Here is a 27,209-nt window from a genome sequence, read left to right on the forward strand (position 1 = left end):
GAAGTGCCCGTCTGGAGGGTAAACAACAAGCTGACTGAGGAAGAAGCTGCGGGACTCGCCTCCATCTTTAACGCTCCAGAGTCCGCCGCCCGCCTGGGAGATGGGGGGCGTCCTGGGCCTGTGCTCCATGGCGAGCTGGGTAACGTGGGGGCGGGTAGAGCGCGGTGTCTGGGCCCCGGCGCGGGGCGCGGTAATCCCCGGGCTCTGCGGGGGCCTCCGCGAACTGCGCCTGGCCCCGAGCTCCCGCCCAATGGGCCTCACGGAGCCTTTGCCGGGACTTTGCCCAGGCGGGATTTAATTCCCGAAAGCGGCGCTGCCGCCCCAGCGGAGCCGCGTGTCGCTGCAGGGCCGCGCTCCCTGCTCCGCCGTTACACTTCCCTTCAGTCCTCCTCGGACTCCGGATCGTCTCCCTCGCTGCTGCCGCCCTCAACACAGGGAAACGGCTTAACTCGGCGTGTCAGGCTGGCCACATGCCGGCTTGGGTCTTAGCCTAACTGCCCTGGCCGTTTGTCAGGAGATAGGGACATTTACTGCCCAGGAAAATGTGCTGGCTTTTCTTCAGATCTGCAAAAATAGTGAAAATGTAACTGATCCCAGTATTGAGTTTCACAGTGTTCTTCACCCTTACTGTGGGTACCCTGCAAAAATGCTACCTCCATCTTATTGAAATTAGACATGTCTAGTCTTTCCTCATGGCTCACTTAGCAGCAGCTGCATCCTCTGTAGCATCTTCTCTCTCACCAAGACTCTTCGGTTACTGCAGCACAGTCTACAATGATGTCACCATCACACTGAGCATTGTTAGGTGCCAGAAATTAATCCTGATTACTTAAAAATATGCTACTTAAAAACTGCTCTACTTAAGACTTAAAAACTCAGTGGAAAAATATATGAACTATTACAACTCCTCTGTGTGGAAAAGATTTTTTTTTTCTTAAGATATTACCTGCTTGCTAATTATCTTGAAGTCAGCTGTGTACCACTGCAATTTAGTTGCTGTGCAAATAGGAAGAATAGGGAAAAGAGTGGTTTTGGAGATCTTGGGTAAATATTTTTTTTTTAAAATCAATGGGACTTAGTGTCCTGAGTAACTTGGGTGCATTTAAAAAGTTTTTGCACCTTGTTTTGAATGAAATACCATTGGTTTAAAAACAAAAATGTGATGTACAGAATTCCATTTCTTTCTGTCTTCTGAAAAAAGTAAATATATGTACTAAGTGTAGAAATAAAACTAGTGAAAGTGAAGTGAGGGAAATACAGTAACTGTAATGAGGTTCTTGTAGGACATTTGTTGTTGGTTGTTTAGTAAAATCCATTTACAATTAACTGATCTGCCATTTATTTTCTCACTCATGCTTGCATGTGCAGCACACTATCATGATGCAAAAATCAACAGTGGGTCTCCCTTATTCAGGATTAGTTAAGGAAAGTAGAAACTTGAATTTTCTAATTTCTTGTTAAATTGATATGGTACTCATAGAATTGTTAAATTAATAAATGTAAGCTTTCTTGCTGATGTAGGTGTAAATATATTTGTTATATTATATAGATGTTATATTTCTAACGAGGCACAGATCCTTTTTAAGTGTGTGCAGTAGAAAAATGAAGTGTTAGAAAATATGTTAACTCACGTGTTAATGTGCTAAACAGCTTAGAGATGGTGACATGATTAGACATAGTCATGTTTAAAAATATGCTTCTTGGTCCTGCTTAACCCTTGGGTAACACTGTTTTTAAAATGACTATATTAGCCGCTAATGGTGTTACTAACATAAATCATGCTTTAATTCACTTTTGCTAACATAACTTATTTGCACAGTGTAGACTCAGCCTTTCTGACCTCTGAATTCTAGCTCTAACAAGGCCAGGATATTTAGATAAGTGTATGTTGAAAGTGACCCTTGTGCACTCTCTGCATGCAGTGTATGATGTCTTGTTAAAGTTACAGAGTTAGCTGTACCTCTCTCTGGTCTCTGTGAGACCTTTTGATGTCTTGCCCTCTTGCTTTTTCCTCTCCTGCGGTAGAATCACAAATTTCTCCCACTTTTAGAAGTGAATCAACCTGCTGACCCAGCATGTCTGACTGACGACATGTCTGACTGAGGCCATGTCTACACTTAGATTGACTCTGCTGTGATTGATGCAGCAGGGGTCGATTTAGCCGGTCTAATGAAGACCCACTGAATTGACTGCAGAGCGCTCTCTGTTCTAGTCTGGTACTCACCTTAATCTTTTCGTTCCAGTAGAGTCGACGGGAGAGCATCTCCCTTTGACGCAGTGTGGTGTAGACACCGCAGTAAGTCGACCTAAGCTACGTCAACTCTAGCTACGTTATTCACATAGCTGGAGTAAAGTAACATAGGTCAACTTTCCGCAGTAGTGTAGACAAGGCCTGAGTAAGAACGTGAGGTTCTCTCCTTCAGGAGTATGTGAATAGGTTAACCAGACTGCCTTTTAAACCAACGTATTGTTCAATCTTAATTGTAGGAACAAAGCATAACAAGAAGAAAATACTTTTAAAACAGTAAGCAGTCTGCATATATGTCTGTTACTTAAAGCCATACCATCCTCTGGTGGGTTCAAGACCTAACTTCTTCAGATACTTCAGCAGGTCCTGGATGTTTGTTTTTGTTCCTCTGAACAGCTCCCCAACAGTTGCCTTCCTCCTTAGAGAATCACTTTTTATCCATCCAGAGTTCTTTGGTCTCTTAGTTCCTGGGCTTTTTGGCCCTGCTGTCCTAAACCAGTTTGGTGGGCCTGAATGGGAGGTCAGTTCAGTTGCCTGGCCAATGGCTCTCCCATTGTCCTGGAATAACCCTCTGTGTTTGCTGAGGGAGAGTCATTGTTTCGCTTTCCTGTTAGTTTCGCAACAGCCCTGTTGATTTAACCCAGATAGTCATATAGTAAACATCCCAATATTTAACCGAATATTGTCATATGGTAACATTCCAATAACCAGATCAACATACAGCATACATAAATTGTTACAGAGCAGCTCCATGTCCACCACAATAACTATGTGGCTGATGAGTTCACTTGAAGTACAATAATTGCAGAATGAATCATAGCTGTGTGCCATGGACAAAAATTCTTTAAATCCTAAATTTAGGGCATTCTTACTACATATCATAAAATAATGCAAATGATAACAAGTTAGCTCATTTGTTGATACGTTCTTCCCAGATATGAGTGGAATTCAGTACATGAAGCACATACTTTGCCTGCTCAATTTGCACAAACACATTTACTTTCTAAAAACTGCTAATGGCCAATGAATTCCTTTTTGCTGTATTTCCCTGAAAACAGAGTGGCCTCAAGAAGCAATTGTAATATGATCTCTATTATAAACACATAATTTGCATGTCTTCACTTTCAAGGCCCTTCACAGCCTATCCCTACCCTCCCTGTCTCCTCTTATTCAGTTTCAAAAGGTCGGCTCCCACTGCTAATTGACCAATGATGCCAATCTCCATTGCCTGCTTGTTAAATTTTCAAACAAGCACCTTCATATTTTCTCCCATGCTCCCTTTCACACTTGGAACGAACTCCCTGTAAATGGCTGCAAAACTAACTCATTATCCCTCTTCAAATCCCTTCTTAAAATTCTCCTTTACCGTGGTGCCTGCAAAAAACTTGACAATGCTTAGGCTGCTGGTATGATGAGACCACTGCCTATTATGCTGACCAGTATTGTCTCTCTGTTTCCTTGTATTCCCCCGTTGGTTTGTCTGTATCCATACGGAGTCTCTTGTCTTATACATAGATTGTAAGTTCTTTGAGGTAGGGACAGTCTTTTTGTTCTGTTTACACAGTACCTAGCACAGTGTAGTCCTAGTTCATGGCTGGGTTTCACAGGTACTGTGATGCTACAACAATAAATACAGTAGAACCTAAAAGTTACGAACACAGTTGTGAACTGACCAGTCAACCACACACCTCATTTGGAACCAGAAGTATGCAATCAGGCAGCAGCAGAGACACTCCCCACTTCCCTTCCCTTCCCTTCCCTTCCCCCCCAAGCAAGTACAGTACTGTGTTAAATGTAAACAACTAAAAAAGGGAAAGCAGCATTTTTCCTCTGCATAGTAAAGCTGTATTAAGTTAATGTTCAGTTGTAAACGTCTTAACTTTGAACAAAATGTTTTGGTTGTTCTTTCATGAACATTTCAGAGTTATGAAAATATCCATTCCCAAGGTGCTCATAACTCTGAGGTTCTACTGTAATGTGTATGAGTAGTGTGCCTAGGAATCTCTTGTTCTGTGATGTGCATGTGTAATTGCTATTGACGCAAGCATGAACAATGTCAGGACATGATTTTTCAGAGTGAGGTTGTGGCCAAAAGTCACGATTTTAAAAAAAGAAAGCATCTGCCTGTGTGATAGTCAGGCATTGGGACCCAGGGACAAGGAGAAAATTGTTCTTTATTTATGCTACTGCTTTACACTTTTGCATTCTTAGTTACGGTAGGAGCAAGGTGCAGCAGTCACTTGAGCACTGAGTGAGTGACTTATGACAAAGGATCCTAGTTTTCTGTGATAAAAAGCCCAAAATTCTCCAATTAAAAAAATCCATTAAAATTCGTGTTTTCCTGTGATTAAAATGAATAGCTGAACTTTAGTTCCCCGTGCCACAATATGTATAGGTATCGGTTGAACGCAATGTTTCTTGGTATATAGTAGAACTCCATTTATCCAAATGTCCATTATCCATCTCTCTGTATTAACTGAAACATCAGCCGCATAGAGCTGGCAGTATCTGGGGCTCGGGCAGTCAGTCGGAGCCCCCTCCCATCGTAAATAAGGGAAAGAAAGCTCTTTGCCAATTCTCCTGATTATCTCAATTTTTGATGATCTGATCTGGCCCCAGTTCCAATTAGATCAGCTAAATAGGGTTCCACTGTAAATTTAAAGCGCATTCAAAAATCAACCACAAGAAGTGGAGGTTGCACACATTGAATAAGTGACACTGGTACTTTAAGTAAAATTTAGTTAATCGTTAATGTTTTTATTTTTTCACAAAATGTGAATACTAAAGATCTCTGTACAAACACAAATTCCACTTTTTTCCATGGAAAATTGATTTCTAGGATCCCTGCTTATGACCCAGGGCTTCATCAGAGCAGTGATTCTTGCACAGATAGTCCCTGCAGCGAGTCCCTAGCAGAAGCTGGTGAAGCAATTCCTTCTCTGCCAAGCCCCCATTCAGCCCAACAGCAGCCAAAAATCTTGGAAAAAGGATTCGGTGCAAATGACTCAGATGTGGAAAAAATAATCTGGGTTATGGGTGTTGCTTGAGGAACAAGTTGGTTTTGGAGCATCATGTAGGGAAAGGTTAAGATCTATGTTAGAGCATCAAGTGTTGGCTATATAGCTTAAGCCAGTGTTTGTCATACCCTATCACATTACCAGTCTGTTGCCTGCCATCTGCCCAAACACATCTTGAGATGTAGCTTTTAGTGGAAAAATCAATAGCAGAAGCAAAAGATTATTGCAGCCTTTTATGTGCGGAAGTGGAGGGGAAATGGACTAGGATTGTGCTCTCTAAGTGCTGTAACTCTCCTTCTGTGGCTTTATTTATACTCTCTGAAAGGTGTTTCTCTAGTAGAGTACTGTGATAGCTCTTGGCTGCTCCAACCTTGAAGAACAGCAAATACAGATGAAGAGGGTAAAAAAGATTGGGGATGACTACAAGACCACAGGAAACACTGAGCTAGCATTGAGTGATTCTGATATGGGTAACCTAACATTTCCACTGGAAACTACATGACCACCAAAGTTTAGATATTAATCACCCGCCCGCACTACCTACCATAGAATAAAACAATGTTATTCCCTTTTAACTAAGTTATGAAGAAAACTACATTTAAAAAGAAAATATCTTGGGGTGATCCATATTCCTAGATATTTGTTATCTGATTGACATTCACTTGTGCAGTCCCAACCACATTTAATGCAATCTGTGGGTGGGAGAACCCTGCTAAGAGATAAAACGTTATAGGTTTACAATGAAATAATATATATTTTCCTATTTAAGAGCAAACTGCATCTAGATGTGCTAAAGCAATGAGTGAGTTATTTTGTCCTCAAATATAACACTTTTTCTCAAGATATCTGCAAAGGTAGAGAGGAATACCGTACAACTGAAAATACTTGCTAGATATGAACTAATTATGTATGTGTTCCATTTTTGTTTTACTCTTGGATTTTTGAATCCTTTCTATATTGTGCAAATTAATCAAGTAATTGGGAATTACCTGATGTGTCTTGGTTTGAATAGCTACCAAACTCTGTCAATAAGCAATATTTTTTTAACAGAAGGATTGGACCATTTTATTTCTATTACAGAGGTGCTGAGAAAGCTAAGTAACTGGCATGAATAGCCCTTAAACTGTAATGTACAAGCATATAGAAACTGACAGTCCTTCCCTAAAATATCTGAGTATATAAATAAAAAACCCCTAGAACAGCAAAATGTTAAACAGATTTCACAGGCAGAGATTTCCTTAGCTAAATAAGAACTGACCATGGTGCAACATTTAGGGCCCCCTCTGCACCAAAATAACCCCAAACCTGTGAACTTCCCCCAAAGAAGTTAACTAGTGTCCTTGGAAAAACAGAAGTAATCTGCCTTGTGCATTGATGCAGACTTTAACATTTGCAATGGTAGGTTTTAGTGTAGAAACCTAATTCCTTGGAACATTCACTGGGCTAGACAAAACAATGTAACATGCTATAGGGAATGATCTTGCATTGTTAAGGAGGTGGGCTAGATTTTTCCATCACTAAAAATCCACACACCCTGCGTAAATCTTTGAATAACGTAATAAACAGCTCATAATTGTTTAAAGTAAACTGTTCTATAATCTATCTTTCCTCCAGATACCATGTTTATGTGGCAGTGCCCCATGTCTGCTGTGCCGATGCTGCCCCAGTGGAAACAACTCCACCATAACTAGGCTGATTTATGCTTTCATCTTGCTCCTTGGAGTGAGTGTTGCCTGTGTCATGCTAATGCCAGGAATGGAGGAACAGCTGAAGAAGGTCATTATTTTTCTGCTTTCATGTTTTGGTAGAACAGATGTTGCAAAATAGTTAAGAGTCACATACTTTCATGGTGTCATGCTTCATGCTGTGAAGTACTTGCATTGCTACTAGTAAACATGCTTGTAATATTATTTGGAGTCATCAGATAATCTTACAAGTTCTGTTTAAGTATAAGCAGCTAAATCTTGGAAGAAGGGCAAAGTTAATTGGTATGCAGTTGTCATATAAGCCGCAGCCTTCAGAAGTAAAGTTTAGTCTCTTGAATTACTACTTAGGTCCATGAGCTGCTCCAACACAACACATTTGTATGTAGAATAATAAATTGTCTGATTTCATTGTGTTCTACTTGCTAAATTTTAGCTTTTAAATCTGGGAATATATAAAGTGAAATCATTTTTCTTAGTGACACATTTTTCTAATGGTAATAAGTAATTTGTACTGAAATTAATTCAACTGATTAAAAGAATTGTGACTTTTCTAATATGGCTTGCTAGTCATGTATTGAACAGACTGCTGTAATTACATCAGAGGTCCCTAAACTGGGGCATCCCTCCCCCCGCTCCGGGGTGCATGTGAAGGAACATCTGGGGGCATGGTGGGGCCCAGGCCAGCCCCCACCGGGAATTGGGGAGGGAGCACCATTCAGCCCCGCCTCTGGCTCCCGGCCCTGCACCTGTCCCTGTCCCCAGCCTTGGCTGTGGCCCCAGACCCACCCCCAGCTGCAACCCCAGCCTCAGCCCCCTTACTTCATCCATGTTGCAGATAGGAGTAAGGGGGGGCATGACCCTCAAAAGTTTGGGGACCACTGTCCATTTAAATACTTAATCGATTCTAGTATCCTTCATTTTGTTGAATCTTAATTTTCCGAATTAAATGTTACACTCCTTAACCCACATCAGATGTGTATCTTGTGGTCTCGTCCTTTGTTAAAATCAAAGTGTTTGTAAATGCTCTTTATGCTATGGGAGAGTAACCACTTTAGAACTTGGGGAAAGCCATTTTAACCACTTGGGAAAGATATAGTATGGCTTTGTAAAGTGTGGTTTACAGTACATCAGACTTTAAAGAGTTGTGGCTAATATCCTGATATGGACAGAAACAGCTACTATCAGCTATATTTTTGTAGTTGTCCCTGGTACTTTGCTCTTAATTGACTGCAGTGCCTTTTTGGAGGCTTTTATTTTTCGTGTGTCCAAATAGACCTAAGAATGTCTGCCTTTTGTTTTGTTTCATTACCATCATAATAGTTGTCATCAGTACGCAACTCTGGGGCTGTTATTAGTGTTGTTTCAGACCAGCAAATGGAACTTAAGTTACCTTGTGAGTCCCAAAAGATTGATGGTGGCTCAGTTGTGTTGTTTGAATTCTCTTGGGGGGGTGTGTGTGTGTGATTTTTAGTAAGTTTGTTTTATAATTCTAACCCACACATTAAATTAATTGTTTTTAAAGCAAACCTAATCTGTTTAGTGGACTGTCTGTTTGCATAATTCATGCAGCTATGCAATGTTTGTATTTTTAAGTGATGTATTGTGGTGTAAATAATTTTACAGAATTAAATGATGTATATTTTTATTAATAAAATGAAAAATATGTATTTCTTCAGAAGCATCTAAGAGATCATTGAAACATATTGTGTTAATCATAGATTCCTGGATTTTGTGATGGAGGGATTGGAACAACCATTCCTGGTGTGCATGGTCATGTGAATTGTGATGTCTTAGTCGGATACAAAGCGGTGTACCGTGTGTGCTTTGGTATGGCCATGTTCTTCCTTCTGTTCTCCTTGTTGATGATCAAAGTAAAGAGCAGCAATGATCCAAGAGCAGCAGTGCACAATGGGTAAGATACGAGAACAACAACTGTGACTGTTTGGTGTGTATGTATGATATAGCTGTTTGTGAAAATAATAACTATTAGGTAAACACTCCAGTGAGATTGACTGTGATATGAAAAAGGAATTCTTTAGCAGATGGAAGTATAGTTCAGGCCAAATCAAATATTTTAACGAAGTGAGGGAGGAGGGAGATGAACATGAACACACCCTTCAGTTGTAAAAGCTTACTATCAGAATTTGAATTATAGTTATGGAAGATCTGAAGGTGAGGGATAGCTCAGTGGTTTGAGTATTGGCCTGTTAAACCCAGGGTTGTGAGTTTAATCCTTGAGGGGGCCATTTAGGGATCTGGGGCAAAAATCTGTCTGGGGATTGGTCCTGCTTTGAGCAGGGGGTTGGACTAGATGACCTCCTGAGGTCCCTTCCAACCCTGATATTCTATGAGTCTGTTCAAAGTCATCTTGAAATTATAGTTATTTCCACCCCATTCAATAACAAGTCTGCAAAAAGAAGAACAGGAGTACTTGTGGCACCTTAGAGACTAACAAATTTATTAGAGCATAAGCTTATGCTCTCTGTATGTGTGTATATATATCTCCTCATTATATGTTCCATTCTATATGCATCCGAAGAAGTGGGCTGTAGTCCACGAAAGCTTATGCTCTAATAAATTTGTTAGTCTCTAAGGTGCCACAAGTACTCCTGTTCTTCTTTTTGCGGATACAGACTAACACGGCTGTTACTCTGAAATAACAAGTCTGTTATTCTTCCCCTTCTTTCTTTTTTTGATAGAGAGAAATTATTTTGTACTTTTTGAACTTCCAGATGGTTTTCCCCCCATATTTTATTATATTCATATCTAGGATAACCTAACCAAACATAATGGTAAAATACTAGTTCTTTGAGAAGCTGGCTGATTCTATTGGAGGTCTTTCCATGGCTCCGCTTGTGCACAGTATAGTTGTTAAAACAGTGGAATCCAAACTGCTGTCATTAGAACATGGCTCAAAACACATAAGACAGTTTCTACAGTGCAAACTCTTAGCACCCATAGTGATAGCTGCTGAACAGAGTGTTTACAAGATGTTTATATCGCGGAAGATGAAGATTCACCTGCTGTTACCCACAAACAACCGCATAATATGGAAAAAGTGATTCATTAAAATAGGAAAGACTAGGCAATCTCCAGGGATTAGCTGCTTGGGTTCTACTGAGCTCACTTTGACAATTTGGACTTCATTGTATAAATCTCCTGAAATTAATAAAGCTGTACAGAATTGCATTCCCATGTTGCAGGGGGAAAATCAGTTTAGACAGACCACGACAGCCAACTATGCTTTATTTACTTGTGTTTTTTTTTTTTGTTTCTTTAGATTTAAATAATAAAAAGACACCTATACAGGTTCTAGGTTCTATATTGTAAATGCAATGGTCAGAGTAATATCCTCTGCATTAAAAAGCAGATATGAACAACAATGAGACATGAACAATAATTCAACTAAGCCAGCCATGTACAAAAATCTCCTTTCTACTTCCCATCATTCTTGGACCATACCCTCAAACCTTTCTAAAATAAATGGCTTTTGCAGCATGCCTTTTATATAAGCAAGAGGAGGAAGTATCCACCATCCCAGGAGATGATTTAGCATCTTTGATTTTGCATACTAATTATGGCAAACTCACACTGTGGTATAGGTACTTAGGAGTACCAACAACTGTTGCATCCCTTGAGCTGTCATCTTTCTTGCACATATATCATCTTCTGGCATGGATGAAATTGAAAAGGACACCTTTTAACAGTGCATTTTTTAAGGCATTTTTCTTATTAAAAATATATACAAATTCTGCATGGTGTGAAACCTTTTAACCTAAGAGACCACTTCTCAAATAACCTGTTGTGGCAGATGTCTTTGTCCTGGAGGCTCATGTTGTCTGCTCCTGAGGCTGAACTGTCAAATCAATTGCTGTCCTGTTTCAGTCCTACCACTGGAATTTACTCCTCGTGGTAGCCTGTCAGAGTTAGTCTAGCAAGATTCTGGGGTAAAAATCTGTCTGGGGATTGGTCCTGCTTTGAGCAGGGGGTTGGACTAGATGACCTCCCAAGGTCCCTTCCAAACCTAATACTCTATGATTCTATGAAAAGCCTACAGAACTCCAGCAGTAATCCTTGGAATGCTTAGCAATTTTAGATTGTAGGAATATAGTATTCTTCCCCAAAGTTAAACCAGGTAGGTACACATAGGTACTCTAAACTTTTAGGTAATCTGAAAAGGATCTGGAATTAAGCATGTTATTTATGCAAAGCTTGGACCTACTCTTCGTTTATCAAGGTTATTCTTCCAAGTCGATGAGGAGGAAATCAAATTCCTCACATGGATACAGAAACTGGAATTAATGCATTATTAGATTGTGTGATTAGTGCACTGAACCATCCAGATTTTAAAATAAGCTTTGCTTGCTTTTAAAACTCAAATAGAGCCCCTCTCCTTCTATGTGCTCCTCCCCCACTCAGTTTGATAATGTTAAAAAAAATCCCCCCAAATTGAAATTTATTCCTCTATAGAACTGGATCATGTTCTCTCAAGCTGGGGTGTCGGAGAATCTCATCATGGAAAGGTGAAGAACCACTCAACTAGATTTTTACCTCTGATATTCTTGCTTGTTGCTTTGTATGTGTTACTGGACATATACCTCTGTATTATTATTATTTATGTTACCATACTACTTAAGAACCCTAGGCATGGACCAGGACCCTATTATTTTGCTTTGTCTTTTGAGCTATATTAATTTTTTATAGATGGAACTGGTAGTACCACCTATAGTTAAGGTTGCCGAACACTTCCTATTATAACAAACTGGAGACAGGATTTTATAACTTTGCCCAGCTTTGACTATTCAGACTGAAATTTTCCATGCTGGGTGTCTACCTGAGGCTGAATTTTTAAAGAAAATTTAGCAAAAGTGTTCAGCCAGTTCTGAGAACAAGATTAGGGAAATACCCACACACACAGGCAAAACAATGTGTTACAGCCATTTTGTTGAAGATCTAGTCCCTCCTTGCTTTGGAGTAGGGGCTTGGAATTTGGAGGGCAGTTTTCTATGTGATTAGATGTTCCTTTTGTTGTACCTGTGGAGGGGAAATACCAAAGTATAGCTAAATTACAAGCCTTTCAAAAATCTGCTTGTGTATGCTCAGGAGACACTTGCTGGTTTGGCAGCTAAATTCTTCAGATTCCATCTGCACTGAGCATGCTCCCTTTCACTCCAGGTCTGCAGGGGCTGAGAAGAACTTTCCCTACAGTTGCTATTGCTGGTTGTGGGCACAGAAACTGAGAGCAGGTAGACTTTCTGTCCTGGGAGCCAAAAGGGGAAGGGAACTGGAACTAAGGGCCATTTCGGGTGAAGACAGATTTCATGAGGTGGAGTGAGGGGAAGATTGGAACTGGTTGGTCAGGGAGATTGGGTGAAGGAGTCTGAACAGGGTGTGGGGGATTGGGATGAGAAGCCTAGAGAGGGAGACCGTCAATGGGAGTGGGTGGGGGTTGTGGGAGTGGACCGCCAACGTGGAGCCTATGGGGTAGAATAGAACTGTCTAGATTAGGAGTCTAGGAAACAAGTACAAAAATCCACTTTAGCAATTTAAGATTCTAAAATGGCAAGACAGTGTTAACCCCCCGTCCCTGCACTCCCTAGCAATGTGTAAATAAATACAAAAAAAAATTAAAAAAGGGAATCAAATAAAAGTGGATTTTTTTTTTTAAATTAAAAACATTGTAATTTTTATCCACCCTGGATTCAACTGTATGGTACTATGGGTGGGGCATCAGAACAGGAGTTTGAACTAACATCACTCAGAAGCTGTGTGTGTACACTCGGGAGTAAGAACAAAAACTGCCTAGTCTAAACTTTTCTCTTCTTGATGCTTCTCTTTGCCTCATTACAAAAGATATTTTAATTTAGTGAGCAGTATCTCCTGTGTTTTGCAGGAGTAGTTAATGAATACATTTCTCAGATATGCACAAACAAGGAAGCAAAGATTATGTATTTGAAATGAAAGCTAAAATAGGCAAACTTTAAATCCTGTCATTTCAAATCATTAACTTTCATCTAAATTGTCCTCTTTTGAATGCTTATAAAATACATCAGTTATGTGAGCACAAACACAGATTAAAGTTTTTTTTACCCTAAATCCCTTGATGTCTTTTTGTTTTTGATTTCTTCTTTAGATTCTGGTTCTTCAAATTTGCTATAGCAGTAGCAATTAATGTTGGAGCTTTTTTCATCCCAGAGGGACCCTTTACGACTGGTAAGATAACACTGAATTACATCTTATTGCATGTGATGCAGTATAACTTACTTTAAAATAAACCTCTTTAAATGTAGCTGCAAACCCTCTTTCTCACTACTGTTTTTTCCCCCCTACCCCTAAGATTGAGCGGTAAAACTTCCATTGCTCTGACTGGATTGCATCTGATTTTTCTTTACAGTGTGGTTTTATGTCGGCATGGCTGGGGCCTTCTGCTTCATTCTTATTCAGCTGGTCTTGCTTATTGACTTTGCTCACTCTTGGAATGAATCTTGGGTTGAAAAAATGGAGGAAGGAAATTCAAGATGTTGGTATGCAGGTAACAGAACTTTTATACCATTTCGGTGTACATTTTGAAAGCCTAGTGGAGGTGAGATGTACCAGTGTAGTATATAATGCCATTTTGCCAGGAATGTAATGTACAGAAGAGATTCTGCTTTCATAAACAGCATTTTCTCTCATTCCATAAATTCCAGCCCTATTGTTTGTTATATCTGTATTTTTACCTGATACCAAAAAACTTCAGTAATCAAATGTAACCTAAAATAAATCTACATTGTTGCAGAGGTTAATGTTAACTATGAAACTTTATAGTGCTTTTTTAATTCACAAGCCTTGACTTTCAACACTTCACTGTTCTGTTTAGTGATTATAAAAATAAAGCAGGCTATAGCTGCTCCCTATTGATGATGAACATTATCATTAGGGTGACAAGATATCCCATTTTTATGTGGGCAGGAAGGGACAAGCTGCTTCCAGCCACAGGGGAGCGGGGGGAGGGGTGGGAGGGAGGAAGAGATGAGCTCTGCAAACACGGGCCGGGCCAGGTCATCCCTCCCCTGCTCCCCTGTGGCTGGAAGCAGTGTTCCTTCCCTCCTGCACATTGCCAAAAGGCTGCTGCTGGCCATATTCTGGTGTGAACTCTAGCAGAAATCTGGAGGGGGGCATGTGACTCTGTGTGGTGCCGCCCGCCCCTCCCCCATCCCCCAGAGAGGTGTCCGGGAGTGTGGGTGTGTCACTTCTCCTCGTGTGTCGGGGAGGGGAGGAGTGGGAGGGTGACCCCTCCCTGTGTGAACCCTAGGGCCTTAAAGATAAGGTAAATAAAAAAAAAAATCCAACTAGGCAGTATTTCTTTTTAACACGGGCTCAGTCAACTTGATGTTAATTTGAACGTTTGTACTGCGTAGTTTTGATTGATTACCATTGATATCACTTCAATATGAGTAATTTTACCAGGTGTCCTGTATTCAGCATAGAGAAATATGGTCACCCTAATTATCACAACTAATTTTTTTTCTGTAAGACCTTTCCTCTTTGGGTATGTATGGTGAGTGGGGCAAAATAGAGGAAGACAGTTAAAATCACTGCACTGGAGTAATGAGATCGTAAAACTTACGCTTTAGTTTATTTCAGGAGGCAAAAATGGCCTAGTTAGCTAGTTTTCTGTTTGCCTGGCAAGTCTGCTTTTTGAAAATGTGATTTAACAGATTCTTATAAGCCTACATAATTCTACAGAAGATATGTTGAATAAGTATATTGAGAAATAAGCTGCTTATAAATTCTTCTCAACAGATCCAGATTTTATTGATTTTATTTGGGGACAGTGCTGTTAATTAAATTAAATGTAGATACATTGCTACTGGTTTGCCTATCTTGCTTTAACAAACTCCTTGGTAAAGAAGCCTGTACAAATACCCAGTTGAAGTGTTGGAGCATAACTAAAGCCTCAAGTTTCCCATTGGTGGTGGTACTTGTCTTTATGATAGCGCCTTGAGGCATCAGGCAGAATTGGGGACCCATTGTGCTAGGTGCTATTCAAACAATGTAAAAAAATATCCCTACCCTAAAGAATGTATCTAATTTAAATTTTTAAAACATTTTTCTTTAAGTTTCAGTGTTTTAAATGTGTCCATAACCATTATCTGATACAATTTTGTGGATTCTTAATATAGCAGCATAATCATAAAATATTCTTTAAAGCTAATAATGTATACTTCTTTTAAGCAAATTTAACTGTCTTGTTTGTCTCCCTTCACAGCTCTGCTGTCAGCTACGGCTCTAAATTACCTGCTGTCTCTGGTTGCTGTTGTCTTGTTTTATGTTTATTACACTCGTCCAGAAGACTGCTCCGAAAATAAGGCATTCATCAGTGTTAATATGTTGCTGTGTATTGGTGCCTCTGTAATGTCAATTCTGCCTAAGATCCAGGTATGCTATGTTATTCAGTGAATGTTTGGTTTTTTTAACCCAGAAGCATCTCTCTAGCTAACATTTTAACCATGGACATTTTGTCAGCTGCCCAATTTAGTTTTCTCTGTTTCTTGCATATAGGAATCTCAGCCAAGATCTGGTTTGTTGCAGTCCTCAGTGATCACAATTTATACAATGTATCTAACCTGGTCAGCTATGACTAATGAACCAGGTAAGCTTGGCAGACTTCATTTTTTTTTAAAAAAAGGTTATATTCTTTGTAAAGCTGTCATTTACCATTTTGAACAGGAAGAAAATTCTAGACTAAGAAGAAAATACTCTCCATCATAGTCTTCTCTTCCTGCCTATATACATCAAAAACCTTAACTTATATTTCTCATATATTTGGGGGACCCATTTCATAGAAATGTAAGGTTAGAATGGGTCCATCCCTCTGCACTGAAGTAGGATAAAATATACCTACACCAGCCCTCTCAGGTGTTTTTCTAACATATTCATAAATAGGGAGTCTTGGACCGCTCTAGGTAACTTTTTCTAATACTTAACTATCCTTTACAGTTAGAAAGCTTTTCCTAAAACTGAATCTCCTTTGCTGTAAAGTAAGTACATATGTTGCCTTGTGGATAAAATAGTATGTGAAAATGTAATGAAAGACTATCATGCATAAGGGCAGTTAAGAGTGTTCAGGGCTTTTTCATTTCTCAACTTCCCGGAACTTCATTTTGCAACCTTAATGTTCTTTTAATGTGATGTGAAGGAAGGGAGAGTATGTATGGAATTTCCTAGTGTTCTTAAAAGAAAAACAAGAAACAAAAATTCCACCATGTTCAACTCTTTGCTAGATAGCATTAAAACGCAGTATTGTGCAATACGTATAGTCAGAGGCAGGACCCTTGTCTCAGTCCATGCACAACTTTCTATACCTTAGCTCTGAAGGAGTCTTATTTTCTTCAGTTTGTCCTTTCATATGTATCTATGCTTTATTGTATGGAAGGATGCAGACTCACTACAGATGTTCCTATTCTTTCTCTCAAAAAAACAGAGATCTTTGGCTAACTGTTAAGAGATCATATGACATCGTTTTTGTACATAGGAAAATTCTTTTAAAAACAAACCCAAACCTCTAGAAATTACATAAATTGCAAAATTTTACGAGAACACTAGATGGCCTCTTTCCCTGGTAAATTTTTAAGTTCCTACTTGGGTACTACAGCTGTTTAAAAAAAAAGTGTCATTTTTTTATATTAATGGATAAATGCAGGGGGTTTATGCTCTTTTCAGTTTGAAACAACTGAACTCTTTGCTCAAACATTCAAAAATTCCACTGTAGAAAACAGATTTGAAAATCTGCCAAATACTAGCCTTCAGGGTAAAAAACAAACAAAAAAAAAATCATGACTTTTTAGAATGTAAGGCTTATGCATCCTTAACTATAGGTATTACTTTATGCTTCACCTATGCTGGTGCCATTCGGAGACGCTAGCCATGGGCTATAACTGCAATAATTACAGGAAAGTAGGAGCACATATTCACTTAGGTTTCTCTCTTCTGTGTTTTATCAGAGCTCACTGCAGTTTGGTAAGTTAGTGTGTGTATATATAGTTGAGCTTTTAAAAACATTTATAGCATTCTTTCACGTAGCTTAAATCTTCAAAATGAGTGTATTTGAGGTAATACTGGTTAGTACTTACTGGCTAGCCTAAACAGAGCAGGAATGCGCATCACGAAAGTGTGATTTCTAAAGCGCACAAATAGATCTGCGTAGACCCTACTGGCATGTATTAAAAGTTCCCTAGTGCATTTTAACATAGTGTGACATAGTATAAGCATGTTAAAGTGCACTAGGGAAATTTTAATGCATGTCAGGAGGGTCTACACAGATCTATTAATGTTCTTGCACTTCAGAAATCACACCCCCTTAGCATACATGAATATTGCTGCTCTGTGTAAACAACCCCTAAATGACTGTCATGTTTGGCTGCTGGTGGTGTAAAATTTTAGGAATTCTGAAGAAAATGCGGTGTATTTTTGCCACAGTTCAGAAAAGGAATGGAACAGGATCAGTAAAACACTTCATGCATCTTTTAAATGAAGAAACATTAACTTCAGAATATTTCCTTGTCTCCTCTAACACTTATCTTGTATTGACGTGACATAATTATCACTAGCTTGCTTTACTTTTTTTGTCCTATCCATGATCTTTAAGTCATCTTTATGTTTCACAAAGTTCTGAACTTTCAAAACTTTTGCATTTACGTTGGACATGAAAATTCCTTGTATTACTGTGTGTTCAGTGTGGAAATAAAAATATTTTCCAAAACCATTTACCCTGTTCTTGTTTTGTTTAATTTCTAATGTAATCTCCTTCCCAACTCAGAAAGGAAGTGCAATCCAAGCTTGCTGCGCATAATTGGCTACAACATCACCACCATTCCAAGCCAAGGTCAGGTTGTCCAGTGGTGGGATGCACAAGGAATTGTAGGACTTATTCTGTTTTTGCTGTGTGTTCTGTATTCAAGGTGAGATGAATTAATTGGGATTTAAGTGACTTGTGCTACTGCTAATGATCAGATTACTACAATTTTATTTTTATTTGTATTCATTCCCCTGAAATACAGCATCCGGACATCCAGTAACAGCCAGGTGAACAAATTGACGCTAACCAATGATGAATCAACACTGATAGAAGATGGGGTACCCAGAAGTGATGGCTCTTTGGATGATGGAGATGATAGCCACCGTGCTGTAGATAATGAAAGGGATGGAGTTACTTACAGTTATTCCTTCTTTCACTTCATGCTTTTCCTGGCCTCATTGTATATCATGATGACCCTCACCAACTGGTACAGGTACACACACTTGAGATGTTGTACTAGTAATGAATGCGCAAGATACTACAGTTTTTGGGATTCAAGTTATATTTTCAGATGTCTCAAAAGAGATGCATCCTTTAGTATACGTACCGGTGTGACAGGAATTCTCAAGGGGTAGCATTTATTGCTATGTATGAAATGAATTTGTAGTTAAAAACTAAGCTCTTATTTAATGGCAATGGTCATCATTGTTAAGGGTGAGGTTCTGCCAACCTCAGTTAAGTGGAGTAGTCCCAGTAGATCAATGGAACTTCTATTGTAGTAAGGTACTACCTGAATAAGGATGGTAGAGCCACATTTAACTTGTGACCAACTCACTGAGAGTTCATTATAACATATAGGAAACTATTAAAGAGTCTATTTTGAACAAAAGGAATTTTTTGTTTAAAAACAAACCAATTAAATTGTAGACCGTTATGTGGGATTATGGCTAAATGTTTGTCTTGGGTTTCACAGAATACTCAGAACTCAAAAAGGTGTGAGTGTTTAAAAAGAAAAAACACAAACATACACAAACATAAATTTAATGCTAGGGAAAAGAGTAGGAAAAGAGACCGACAGAATCAGGAAGATTATAGATATCTGCACAGTGAAATAATTATATGTATTCTGAAATTTCATTGCAAAAGATGCATATACATATATATGGTGTGTGTGTATACTTTTCTATTTATATAAATAAATATAATTGTGAATCATGGGGCAGTAATTCCATCAACGGGATCAACCAATATAATGTAGAAGCAATAACTAAGATTGTGCAAGAACAGCAAAGAGAAACTTAAAAAAAAAAAAAAATTCTAAAGAAAATAACTTGCAGTATAGTCCCACTCTGGATCTGTTGCTTCTGAGTCATTATTGGTTTGATTTGACTTACCCCAAAGTGTTCAGCATCTTTGGAACACCTTTTGAAAAGGGCAAAAGTCATCCTGCATGATTGTTGTTTCATAGCCAGTAAATACCATTCAGGTCTTGTCTGTCCACAAGTTCCTTGCAGCTACATTTGCTTTTGTGCCTGGTTCATTTTTGCAGTTGTTTGACTAGCCTGTTGTGTTATCTTACACTCCACTGACATTCTTCAATTTTATTTCTAATTTTCTTAACTTAGATTTGAAAGCTGGGCTATGTTTGCCCCATGTGTCTAGACTGATGCACTGCTTGTTGATTTTCTATTTTTTACTGTTGCTGGTTGTTTTGTATTGTGTCTTGTTTCTTTGGAATTTTTTAGTTTAGGAAAGCTTCTGAGGGGTTTCAAAACGTAGCTCAGTGTACAATTTGAAAATATCTGTACCTGACCAACATAACTGGTATTTGCATCTTGAGGATGATAGAAAGTACACATGAAGATGTTGTCCCAGGCTGTCAATACCTTGGGCAAGCACTTTGCTGTCTTCCCTTGAAGTTTTTTCAGTAAATCTAAGTTGGCATTGAGTGTTTTGAAGAGTAAGGGAGACTAGCTTAATATGAGTTATCAAGAGCTTCCCATGAAGTAGTCTGTTTAAAACAGGCTTGTAGTGCCTTGAGGCATTGGAACGCTATTATTCAGAGGGATTCCTCTTAAGGGGATACCAAGGCAGCTGATTCTTGCTACCTAGGAAATCAAAGTAGAATCTGGAGGTACTCCTCAGGTACTATTTCTCTTTCTGCACAAAGGAGAAGGAAGAAAAAGCTGACCCATCTTCAGGGGGCTTAAGGTTCCCACTTTTTTCTATGAGAATCTTAGAATTCCTATGGAAATTGGAAAGGTCAAATAACTCTAGGGTGGGTATCATGGGGTTTCTTGTAACTTTGATCCTCGAGGATCTGATATCCAAGCTCCTTTATCTAATCGTAGACCAGATGGTGCGGGTGTAGGATTGCACTCTGAATACAGCAGACTGCCACTTCCAAAGTACTGAGTGTAGTTGATGGGTGTTCTTCCCAACCTTCTAATGAGAGGCAAAGTAGAGAAAGTATTATCCAATTTCACTGTCTGTTTGGCATCCCTGGACCTTGCGGTTAGACGTTACCACCCAGAAGGTGTACCCATCTTTTTCAATTGGTGGTCTCAAAAACCTCTAACTACCTGCAATAGTGACTTCATAATAAAGTGGGTTTATAGTTATCATAGACTCTTGCCACGAGGATTTTTCAGAATTTCACTCTAATCATTCCGTTAATTTTTTCATGTCTGTGCTGTTGAAACTCTTCACCATAAATGTTGATGTAAAAACACTTTTCTGATTAACTGTTGTGCACCTAGCCCCTGAATGTTCCAGCAAACAGGTTTTTTTTTTTGACATTTTGTTGCTGAGAAAATGTCAGAGAACTGTATTTAAATAACTGGATGATCATATCCCTCATAATAGTTCTTCAGGTCTACAACTCCAAGATGGTGTAATGGCAAACTCAGTCAGAAGATGGTTGTTAGCCTCAGATCTCTTCCCATTCAGGAGATTTGTAGGGAAGCCAAATAGAGCTCTGTGCGCAGTTGACGTTTTGAAGTTTATTTATAATTACAGGGATCAGATTCTTTATTTTTGAGACATCTTAATCTGAGACTATGCCTATTGTTCATAACAGTAATGCTAAGGTATCACATTTAAGGGGAAAGTTTATACTAGGTAACTGCAAGAACATTGAACTGATACTAGGATTTTAGGATATGTTCGCAAATCCTTTATCTGCAAATTTGCTTTGGCAAGGAATTGACTTCTATAATGAGTTGAAATTAATAATATGCTAACCTATAGGGTAAAGATACTCCAACATTATTAGTTAAATATGGACAAGGGAGGCTGGGCATTTGTATGACTATTCATGACAGCCCCTCGGTCCCATAATAGGTGAGACCACCATGTAAGAGGGAGACCTGGTCCATCAGACTCGTTTGGTATGCCAGGTTAGAGGGCTGGACCCTTGCCTCTTACCACCAGATCCCCAAGGAAGGGTGTAAATATATGATCTTGTGTGTGAGGAATGGTTAAGATAGCAAAAATATAATTAAAAGTGATATCTTTTGATGTGGTTTGGAGCTTTTTTCTTTGCTAATTGAGCTAATAAAAGTAGTTACACTGTGGGCATAGCAAAGCTTTATCTCCAGTGTGCACACCTCCCAAATAGACATTGAATGTAATAACCTTGATTCTATTGTGCTGATTCTTGAACTAAATCTTACAATCCCCCAGTTCTGTAAATCAGTAATAATCAATAACCACTAATGAATCAGTCTGTTTGAAAGGAACAGGGAAAAAGCAGTTATTGATAATGGAATTGTCATGCAGGCTTGCTTGTGCTTCCTGAAGAACAGGGAAGGTATTATAGGGGTTTAAAACTTTGAGCTAAATCAAACCCAATGTATAATGAGCCTGAGGCACAGAGGTAATCTATTACACCAGTTTACCTTCAGAGAACAAAAATCACAGATAAGTGACTCTGCCTGTAACCAACTTTTTTTTTTTCTTTTCTTCTTTTTCAGTCCTGACTCTTCCTATGAGACTATGATTAGTAAATGGCCATCTGTCTGGGTGAAGATATCTTCCAGCTGGATTGGCATTGTGCTGTATGTGTGGACTCTGGTGGCTCCGCTGGTTCTTACAAACCGTGACTTCGACTGAGCTGTGCTTCTCCTTGAACGCTTCAGTTCATTTCACCATTTGTTGAAATTAACAGTATTCCAGACTAAAATGTAGTTGTAAATATGTGCGTGCTTGCTGCCCATGTAGTAGACCGTGCCTTGTTCTGCATGATTACCATTAGATCATGTCCTCTTGCCATTTCACTAAATGACTTTTCTAGCCAAGCTCAGTGATTAATTACTATGCCATTGGTTTTCATAGGAGTACTTTAGGTTTAGTGCTGTGGGTGAGGTAGATGTAAAATCAGTCAGTTTGTTGTATTCCCCTCCCTCCCCCAATGCTGCGAGTAGCAAAGGGTACAAGAACAATTGGGTTGGAACTTTATTTAATTAGATGGAGTTAAAAACAGGTTTTATAGGAGGAATTTTAAGCAAATTAGGGCTACTTTTGACAATTCGTGTTGCCTTGTTTTCAAAGTCAGCCTTCAGTAAGTATTGAGCATTTAGGTCAATTCAAAAGGTGCATGTTACACTTCTGTCTGATATCTTGCAGCCTTTTGGCTATGTCTTGTTTTCACCACGTAATATTATGTTAATGTATTTAGCTTGAGTCCTAAATGGAAGGAATTTGAACCTACACTTCTCTGAACATTCTCTTCGGAGCTAGTGTATTAGATGTGCCCTATTCCTGACAAAAGGACACAGAAAAAATAAACATGCTGTGAAGGTTTGGCCCCAGGAGTCAAAGATGTATATTGTAAACCTGTCTTAAAGTATTTAAAAAATACTTTATATATTGCTAAGTTATACTCTGACTCTAATCAAGCTGAGAGGTTGCAAGGAAAGTAGCAAACCTGTTCGCAAAGGATAATGTGTCACTGGCTGGGTGTGACAGCACATGCTTATGATCAGAAGTTTGGAGAAAAAGGAGTACTGAAGTTAGTCATTAGAGACTTGCATTTTATAGCTGGCTTCTACAAAATTATTTAATCTTTAAGTTCAGGGTATTAGAAACTGATCTGATCTGTTTTAATATCTTATGGTACCTGTTTCTGCTGGTGTGGACATGTGCCTGGAAAATAGATGTGGGCATCAAGTTAACTAGTTGGGCTGATTTAAAAAAAACCAACTTGTACAGTTTTGTGCAGTTCTTGAAAATTTTAAATGCTATTGTGCTTGTTGCTTTGTAATTAAATAAGCTGTGGTGTGTGTATGTATGTGTGCATGCTCTGCTGGTGGTTATGTTGAGACTGACAATCTCAGTGGGAGTGAACCCAGAGCTGTACTTCAGCAGTCATCATATAAACTACCATATGGTGTTTCTACTGCTGTCTCATGTAGCTAATTCTTATCTCATATAAGAGTTTTATTTTAAATTGCTCAAACACATTGGCATAGGCTAAGTAAGACTGACTTGTTAGTCAGAGCCAGTGACATTTGGAGGCAGCTGAAGCCAATACTGTGTACAGTCATTTTGAATATATTACCTATCAATAAACAACTTCAGATAAAGATGTGGTTTTATTTTCTGATGGCTACAAATTAGTCAGGGGATGCAGTTTGTATTGAAGACTAAACTACTAGGGTAAAAAGTGCTACAAACTGGTGTTTAGAAAGTTCATATTACATGAAGAGCTTTTTCAACAGCAGGGTTCATGAGGGGTTCCACCCCTTTCTGCCTCCCAGTGTAGTGACTTGCACCCAATGGGGATAAACTGCTATAGTGCAAATTGCCTGCACTCAACATTTGCATAGGTGGTTAACTTCCTACTCCAGATAAGGCTATAGGTAGATGACACCATCTGACACTTGGTTTATAATTGTAGCTTGAATCACATACTTCATTAACATTAAATAGTGGCAACAAATTAGGCTGCTGATTAAAGGAAGGATAAATGGAGCATTGTATGATTGAGGGACAGGCTTTAAGTCCTGAGCCACTGAAAACAGAAGCAAATATGTCTTGACTCATGTTTACTGTTATTAGACTACACTTATTGGGCTCATTTGGTTCCATCTAGTACAATTAGCAGTAGCAACAAAGGAGCAGTGCTCACTTTCATTTGGAATGACTTTTCAGTCTTTCCTTTACTGCTTCCAGGTTCTATACTCCTACCTAGCTTAAATAGCTAAGGGTTTTCTTCACTGCACTAGTTACCTCAAGCTTTTTAATTATACATTGAGTAATATTAAGGACAGCAAGAGAACACTTAAGTTGCATTTCAGCCAGCTGTCTGTACCTTCACTACATTCAAATTAAATGTCATCTTGTACATCATCCCCCTGAGGACAGGTGCCCAAACTTTGGTTTTAACCACTTCTTATGGTTTGAACTCCCTTCTTTAAATAGAAGGGATAGAATAAACTCACCCAATGTTAGGTGACCTTATGCAGGAGCAGTGAACAACCTGAACACTGTGAAAACTACTAAGCACATGCAGCTCTTCAACATGCTATGCCTAGTCTCTGGGTTGTAATGAACACTGCAGGTGTGGTGCTACCATATTTGGAGGAGGGGAATATGTGTAATTAAAACAAATCTCTTAAATGGTCTAACCTCCATCAATATACCTTTCCATTCAATTGTTTCTTCTAGGTCTGCCTTTCATTAGATACTCTAAGCCAGTGGTTCTCAAACTTTTGTACTGGTGACCCTTTTCACATAGTAAGCCTGAGTACACCCCCCCTTATAAATTAAACACTAATTTCACACAATTATAAATGCTGGATGCAAAGTGGAATGTTGTGTGCTGTTGAAGAGCTACTTCCTTCAAACCCAGAGGTGGCTGTATTTCAGTGGAGGCTGAAAACTTTCATGTGCATACTGGCTTCATATAGAGTCTCATAGTATTACAAATACCCACTGCTAACTCAAATGCAGGTCTCTTGCCAGAGCAAGAGACTCAGTTCTCTACTCAGGCAAATATCCATTGACATCAAGGGTTTGGGGTGGAGGCTGACAGCTTGTGACCTTCTGAGGGGTCCCAACCCCCGGTCTGAGAACCTCTGCTCTAAGCAATATTTAGTGAAATTAACTTGATAAACTAGCAACTCAGCTAACCCATTAAGAATGTTTAAATAGCACATCTTTTCATGCCACAACATCAAAGTTGTTTACAAGGTGAGTCCTCCTGTGGTACAACAGTACATATACCAAATAGAGGCACCCTCAAGAGGTGAAGCCAGTGGCCTCTGATAGTGAGGAGTGCTATATACTGAGCTGCTTCCATGTTAGTTGACTTATTTTTTGACTAGCTGAGAGGAAACTAAGTGCTATATGAACTTTTATTTACCAGTAGGTCTTAATGTATTAAGAGCACTTACTGCTATGCTTGCCAAAAGGTACTTGTTTGAATAGGATAGTGCCTTCTGAATGAGTATACAGTAGTAGCTTTCTAGATACATTTTACAAATTCCATTAATGAAAATATACTCAGTTACTATGGTTACATCTACACAGGGATAACCCCCCTCCCCATGGCTGGCTGGCTCAGGCTCAGAGTGAAAGGTCCCAGAGCATAGGTTCCAGTCCAAGCCCAATTTTTAGCCCTATGAGTTCAAGTCCACTGACCTGAGCCAACTCCAGCCATGCTATTTTATCCTTGAGCAGATGTACTCTACATCTACAATACATTTGTTTACTGGTGATAGAAGATGAGTCAATGCACAGAAACTGGTGAGAATGAGATTTTTCTCTGCCTGATTCAAGTAGCTTGAAAACAGGTATTTAACTCAAATGCTACAAGATCCCTACCTAACAGGTAACACAGTATTATCTATATATAAAAAACAGCATATTTCATGCTCAATGGTATCAAAACAACCTATTTTTATTACTCTCTCAGCATATTAATGGAGTAAAGTGTACATCTTTCACTTAATACATAGCTCATGTAGAGTCTGACCTGACCTCTTGAAATTTATCCTACCCAATTACTGGTTTTAAAAAAAAATTGTTCTGAAACTGAAAACAGAGTATTTTGTGGCATATACTAGCATGAATTAAAGTTATTTCATGTACAGTAGTTCATCTGAAAATATGTTCTAAGCATTGACTCAAAGTGTAGACAATGTAAAAGATGACCTCTAACAAAAGTCACACCTAGATAACATTTATTTTATCAAAGTGGATGGTTCAGGTTAGAACTCATGCATGCAAGTGGCTCCTGTCTTAATAAATAAAAACTTCCATTTCTCTCCTATCATGTATGATTACACTCACTGAAAAAACTAAGGCAGAACCAAAGAGTCAACTAGGTAACAGGCACTTTGTTCCCAATTCAACCAGAAAAAAATACAGCTCAACTCAGGTCTTGATGCGCCCCTCCCCCCCCAATCCATTTTTTAAACAAAAGGTTGTAAAAATAGAAAACCAAAATACAGAAAACATTCAGAGTTCTACACGATACAGAGTTATTCTACTCAATCATACATAGAACCAAAAAGTCTAAGAGTGTAAAACAATGGTCATTCTGACATGAATTTTCATTACTTGGGATATTTTGTATTCTCTATAAATACCAAATATTTAAGAAATTAAAAAGGTTGGTAACTTAGTTGCATATACCAAGTCATACTGTGTCTATGATGTCTTGTATAAGTACACAACTACTTACACATATTCAAAGAGCAGTTTGTGGGGAGAAGGATAGGAGAGAGATTCCACAATAGCTGGTTATACTAACCAAAGAATTTACCAAAAAACCCAGGAAGATACCAAATGATATCCTAAATAAATAGTTTGTTTTGATGAATATATACAAAGTTCCTGCTATGTTAGTTATCCAAGAATGGCATATCTGTGTCCATGGGTGCAGGAGCAAGTTCACATAAATAAAACAGTGTGGCTTCACTTGCTTCCGCCTCAGTCAGTGGCTCCAGCCGCACTAACTTGCTTTGAGTTGGTTCAGGGTCCAGGCTGCTTTCCAGAAGCTCATCCACTTCTAAGGGTTTGTCTAGGGAGGACATTGTTTCAGATGTGGAATTTCCACCCTCAACAGTTGCACCTGGACTCCCATCAAGGAATGCAAGGAGTGGAAAGGCAGTATATTGAATGAGCTGTTTATCTACAAGGGAAGAAAAATAATACTTCAGAAACTCACTGTTAGTTTACATGCACAGTCCTAATTCCAAAAATTTTAGTGTACTTTTTACAAAGCAAACCACATTATAAAAATATTTTTGAACAAAAATGGTTACTTTTTAAAAAAATTGGGCATACTATTGAAGTGTTGCAAGAAACAAAGTAAACAATTTATTGTCCAGATTTGTCAGAAACACCAACATTTAATCAGTTTTGTCTTTGCATCTGGTGCAATGCAAATTCTTCACAGTTAACATGACAAGAACCAAAATAGTTATCAGCATGAAACAATCAAGCAGATA

At 38.8% G+C, this 27,209-nt stretch overlaps 2 protein-coding genes across 3 annotated transcripts in view; one reads left to right on the forward strand and one right to left on the reverse strand.

Annotated features, from left to right (window-relative positions):
• SERINC1 (serine incorporator 1) lies at positions 1-26,279 on the forward strand. Its single transcript, XM_054022750.1, has 10 exons — positions 1-139; positions 6,880-7,041; positions 8,690-8,883; positions 13,105-13,184; positions 13,366-13,503; positions 15,223-15,392; positions 15,516-15,606; positions 17,773-17,914; positions 18,014-18,244; positions 21,726-26,279. Exons 1-10 carry the CDS (start codon positions 101-103, stop codon positions 21,862-21,864), a joined length of 1,386 nt encoding a protein of 461 aa, XP_053878725.1. The 5' UTR covers positions 1-100; the 3' UTR covers positions 21,865-26,279.
• HSF2 (heat shock transcription factor 2) overlaps positions 25,921-27,209 on the reverse strand; it is a 38,751-nt gene continuing 37,462 nt past the window's right edge. For both annotated transcript variants that reach the window (XM_054022748.1, XM_054022749.1), the window contains one exon: positions 25,921-26,890. In XM_054022748.1, coding sequence (XP_053878723.1) covers positions 26,601-26,890 — 290 coding nt within the window. In that variant the 3' untranslated portion in view covers positions 25,921-26,600. The remainder of the gene's footprint in view (positions 26,891-27,209) is intronic.

The sequence above is a fragment of the Malaclemys terrapin genome, chromosome 3 (assembly GCF_027887155.1).
Source record: "Malaclemys terrapin pileata isolate rMalTer1 chromosome 3, rMalTer1.hap1, whole genome shotgun sequence".
NCBI lineage: Eukaryota > Metazoa > Chordata > Testudines > Emydidae > Malaclemys > Malaclemys terrapin.

Coding starts and splice junctions, on each gene's coding strand:
- SERINC1 (XM_054022750.1), top strand. CDS start 101: ATGGGGGGCGTCCTGGGCCTGTGCTCCATGGCGAGCTGG. Junction 8,884..13,104: donor AGAGCAGCAGTGCACAATGG/GTAAGATACGAG, acceptor TTTCTTCTTTAG/ATTCTGGTTCTTCAAATTTG. Junction 18,245..21,725: donor ACCCTCACCAACTGGTACAG/GTACACACACTT, acceptor CTTCTTTTTCAG/TCCTGACTCTTCCTATGAGA.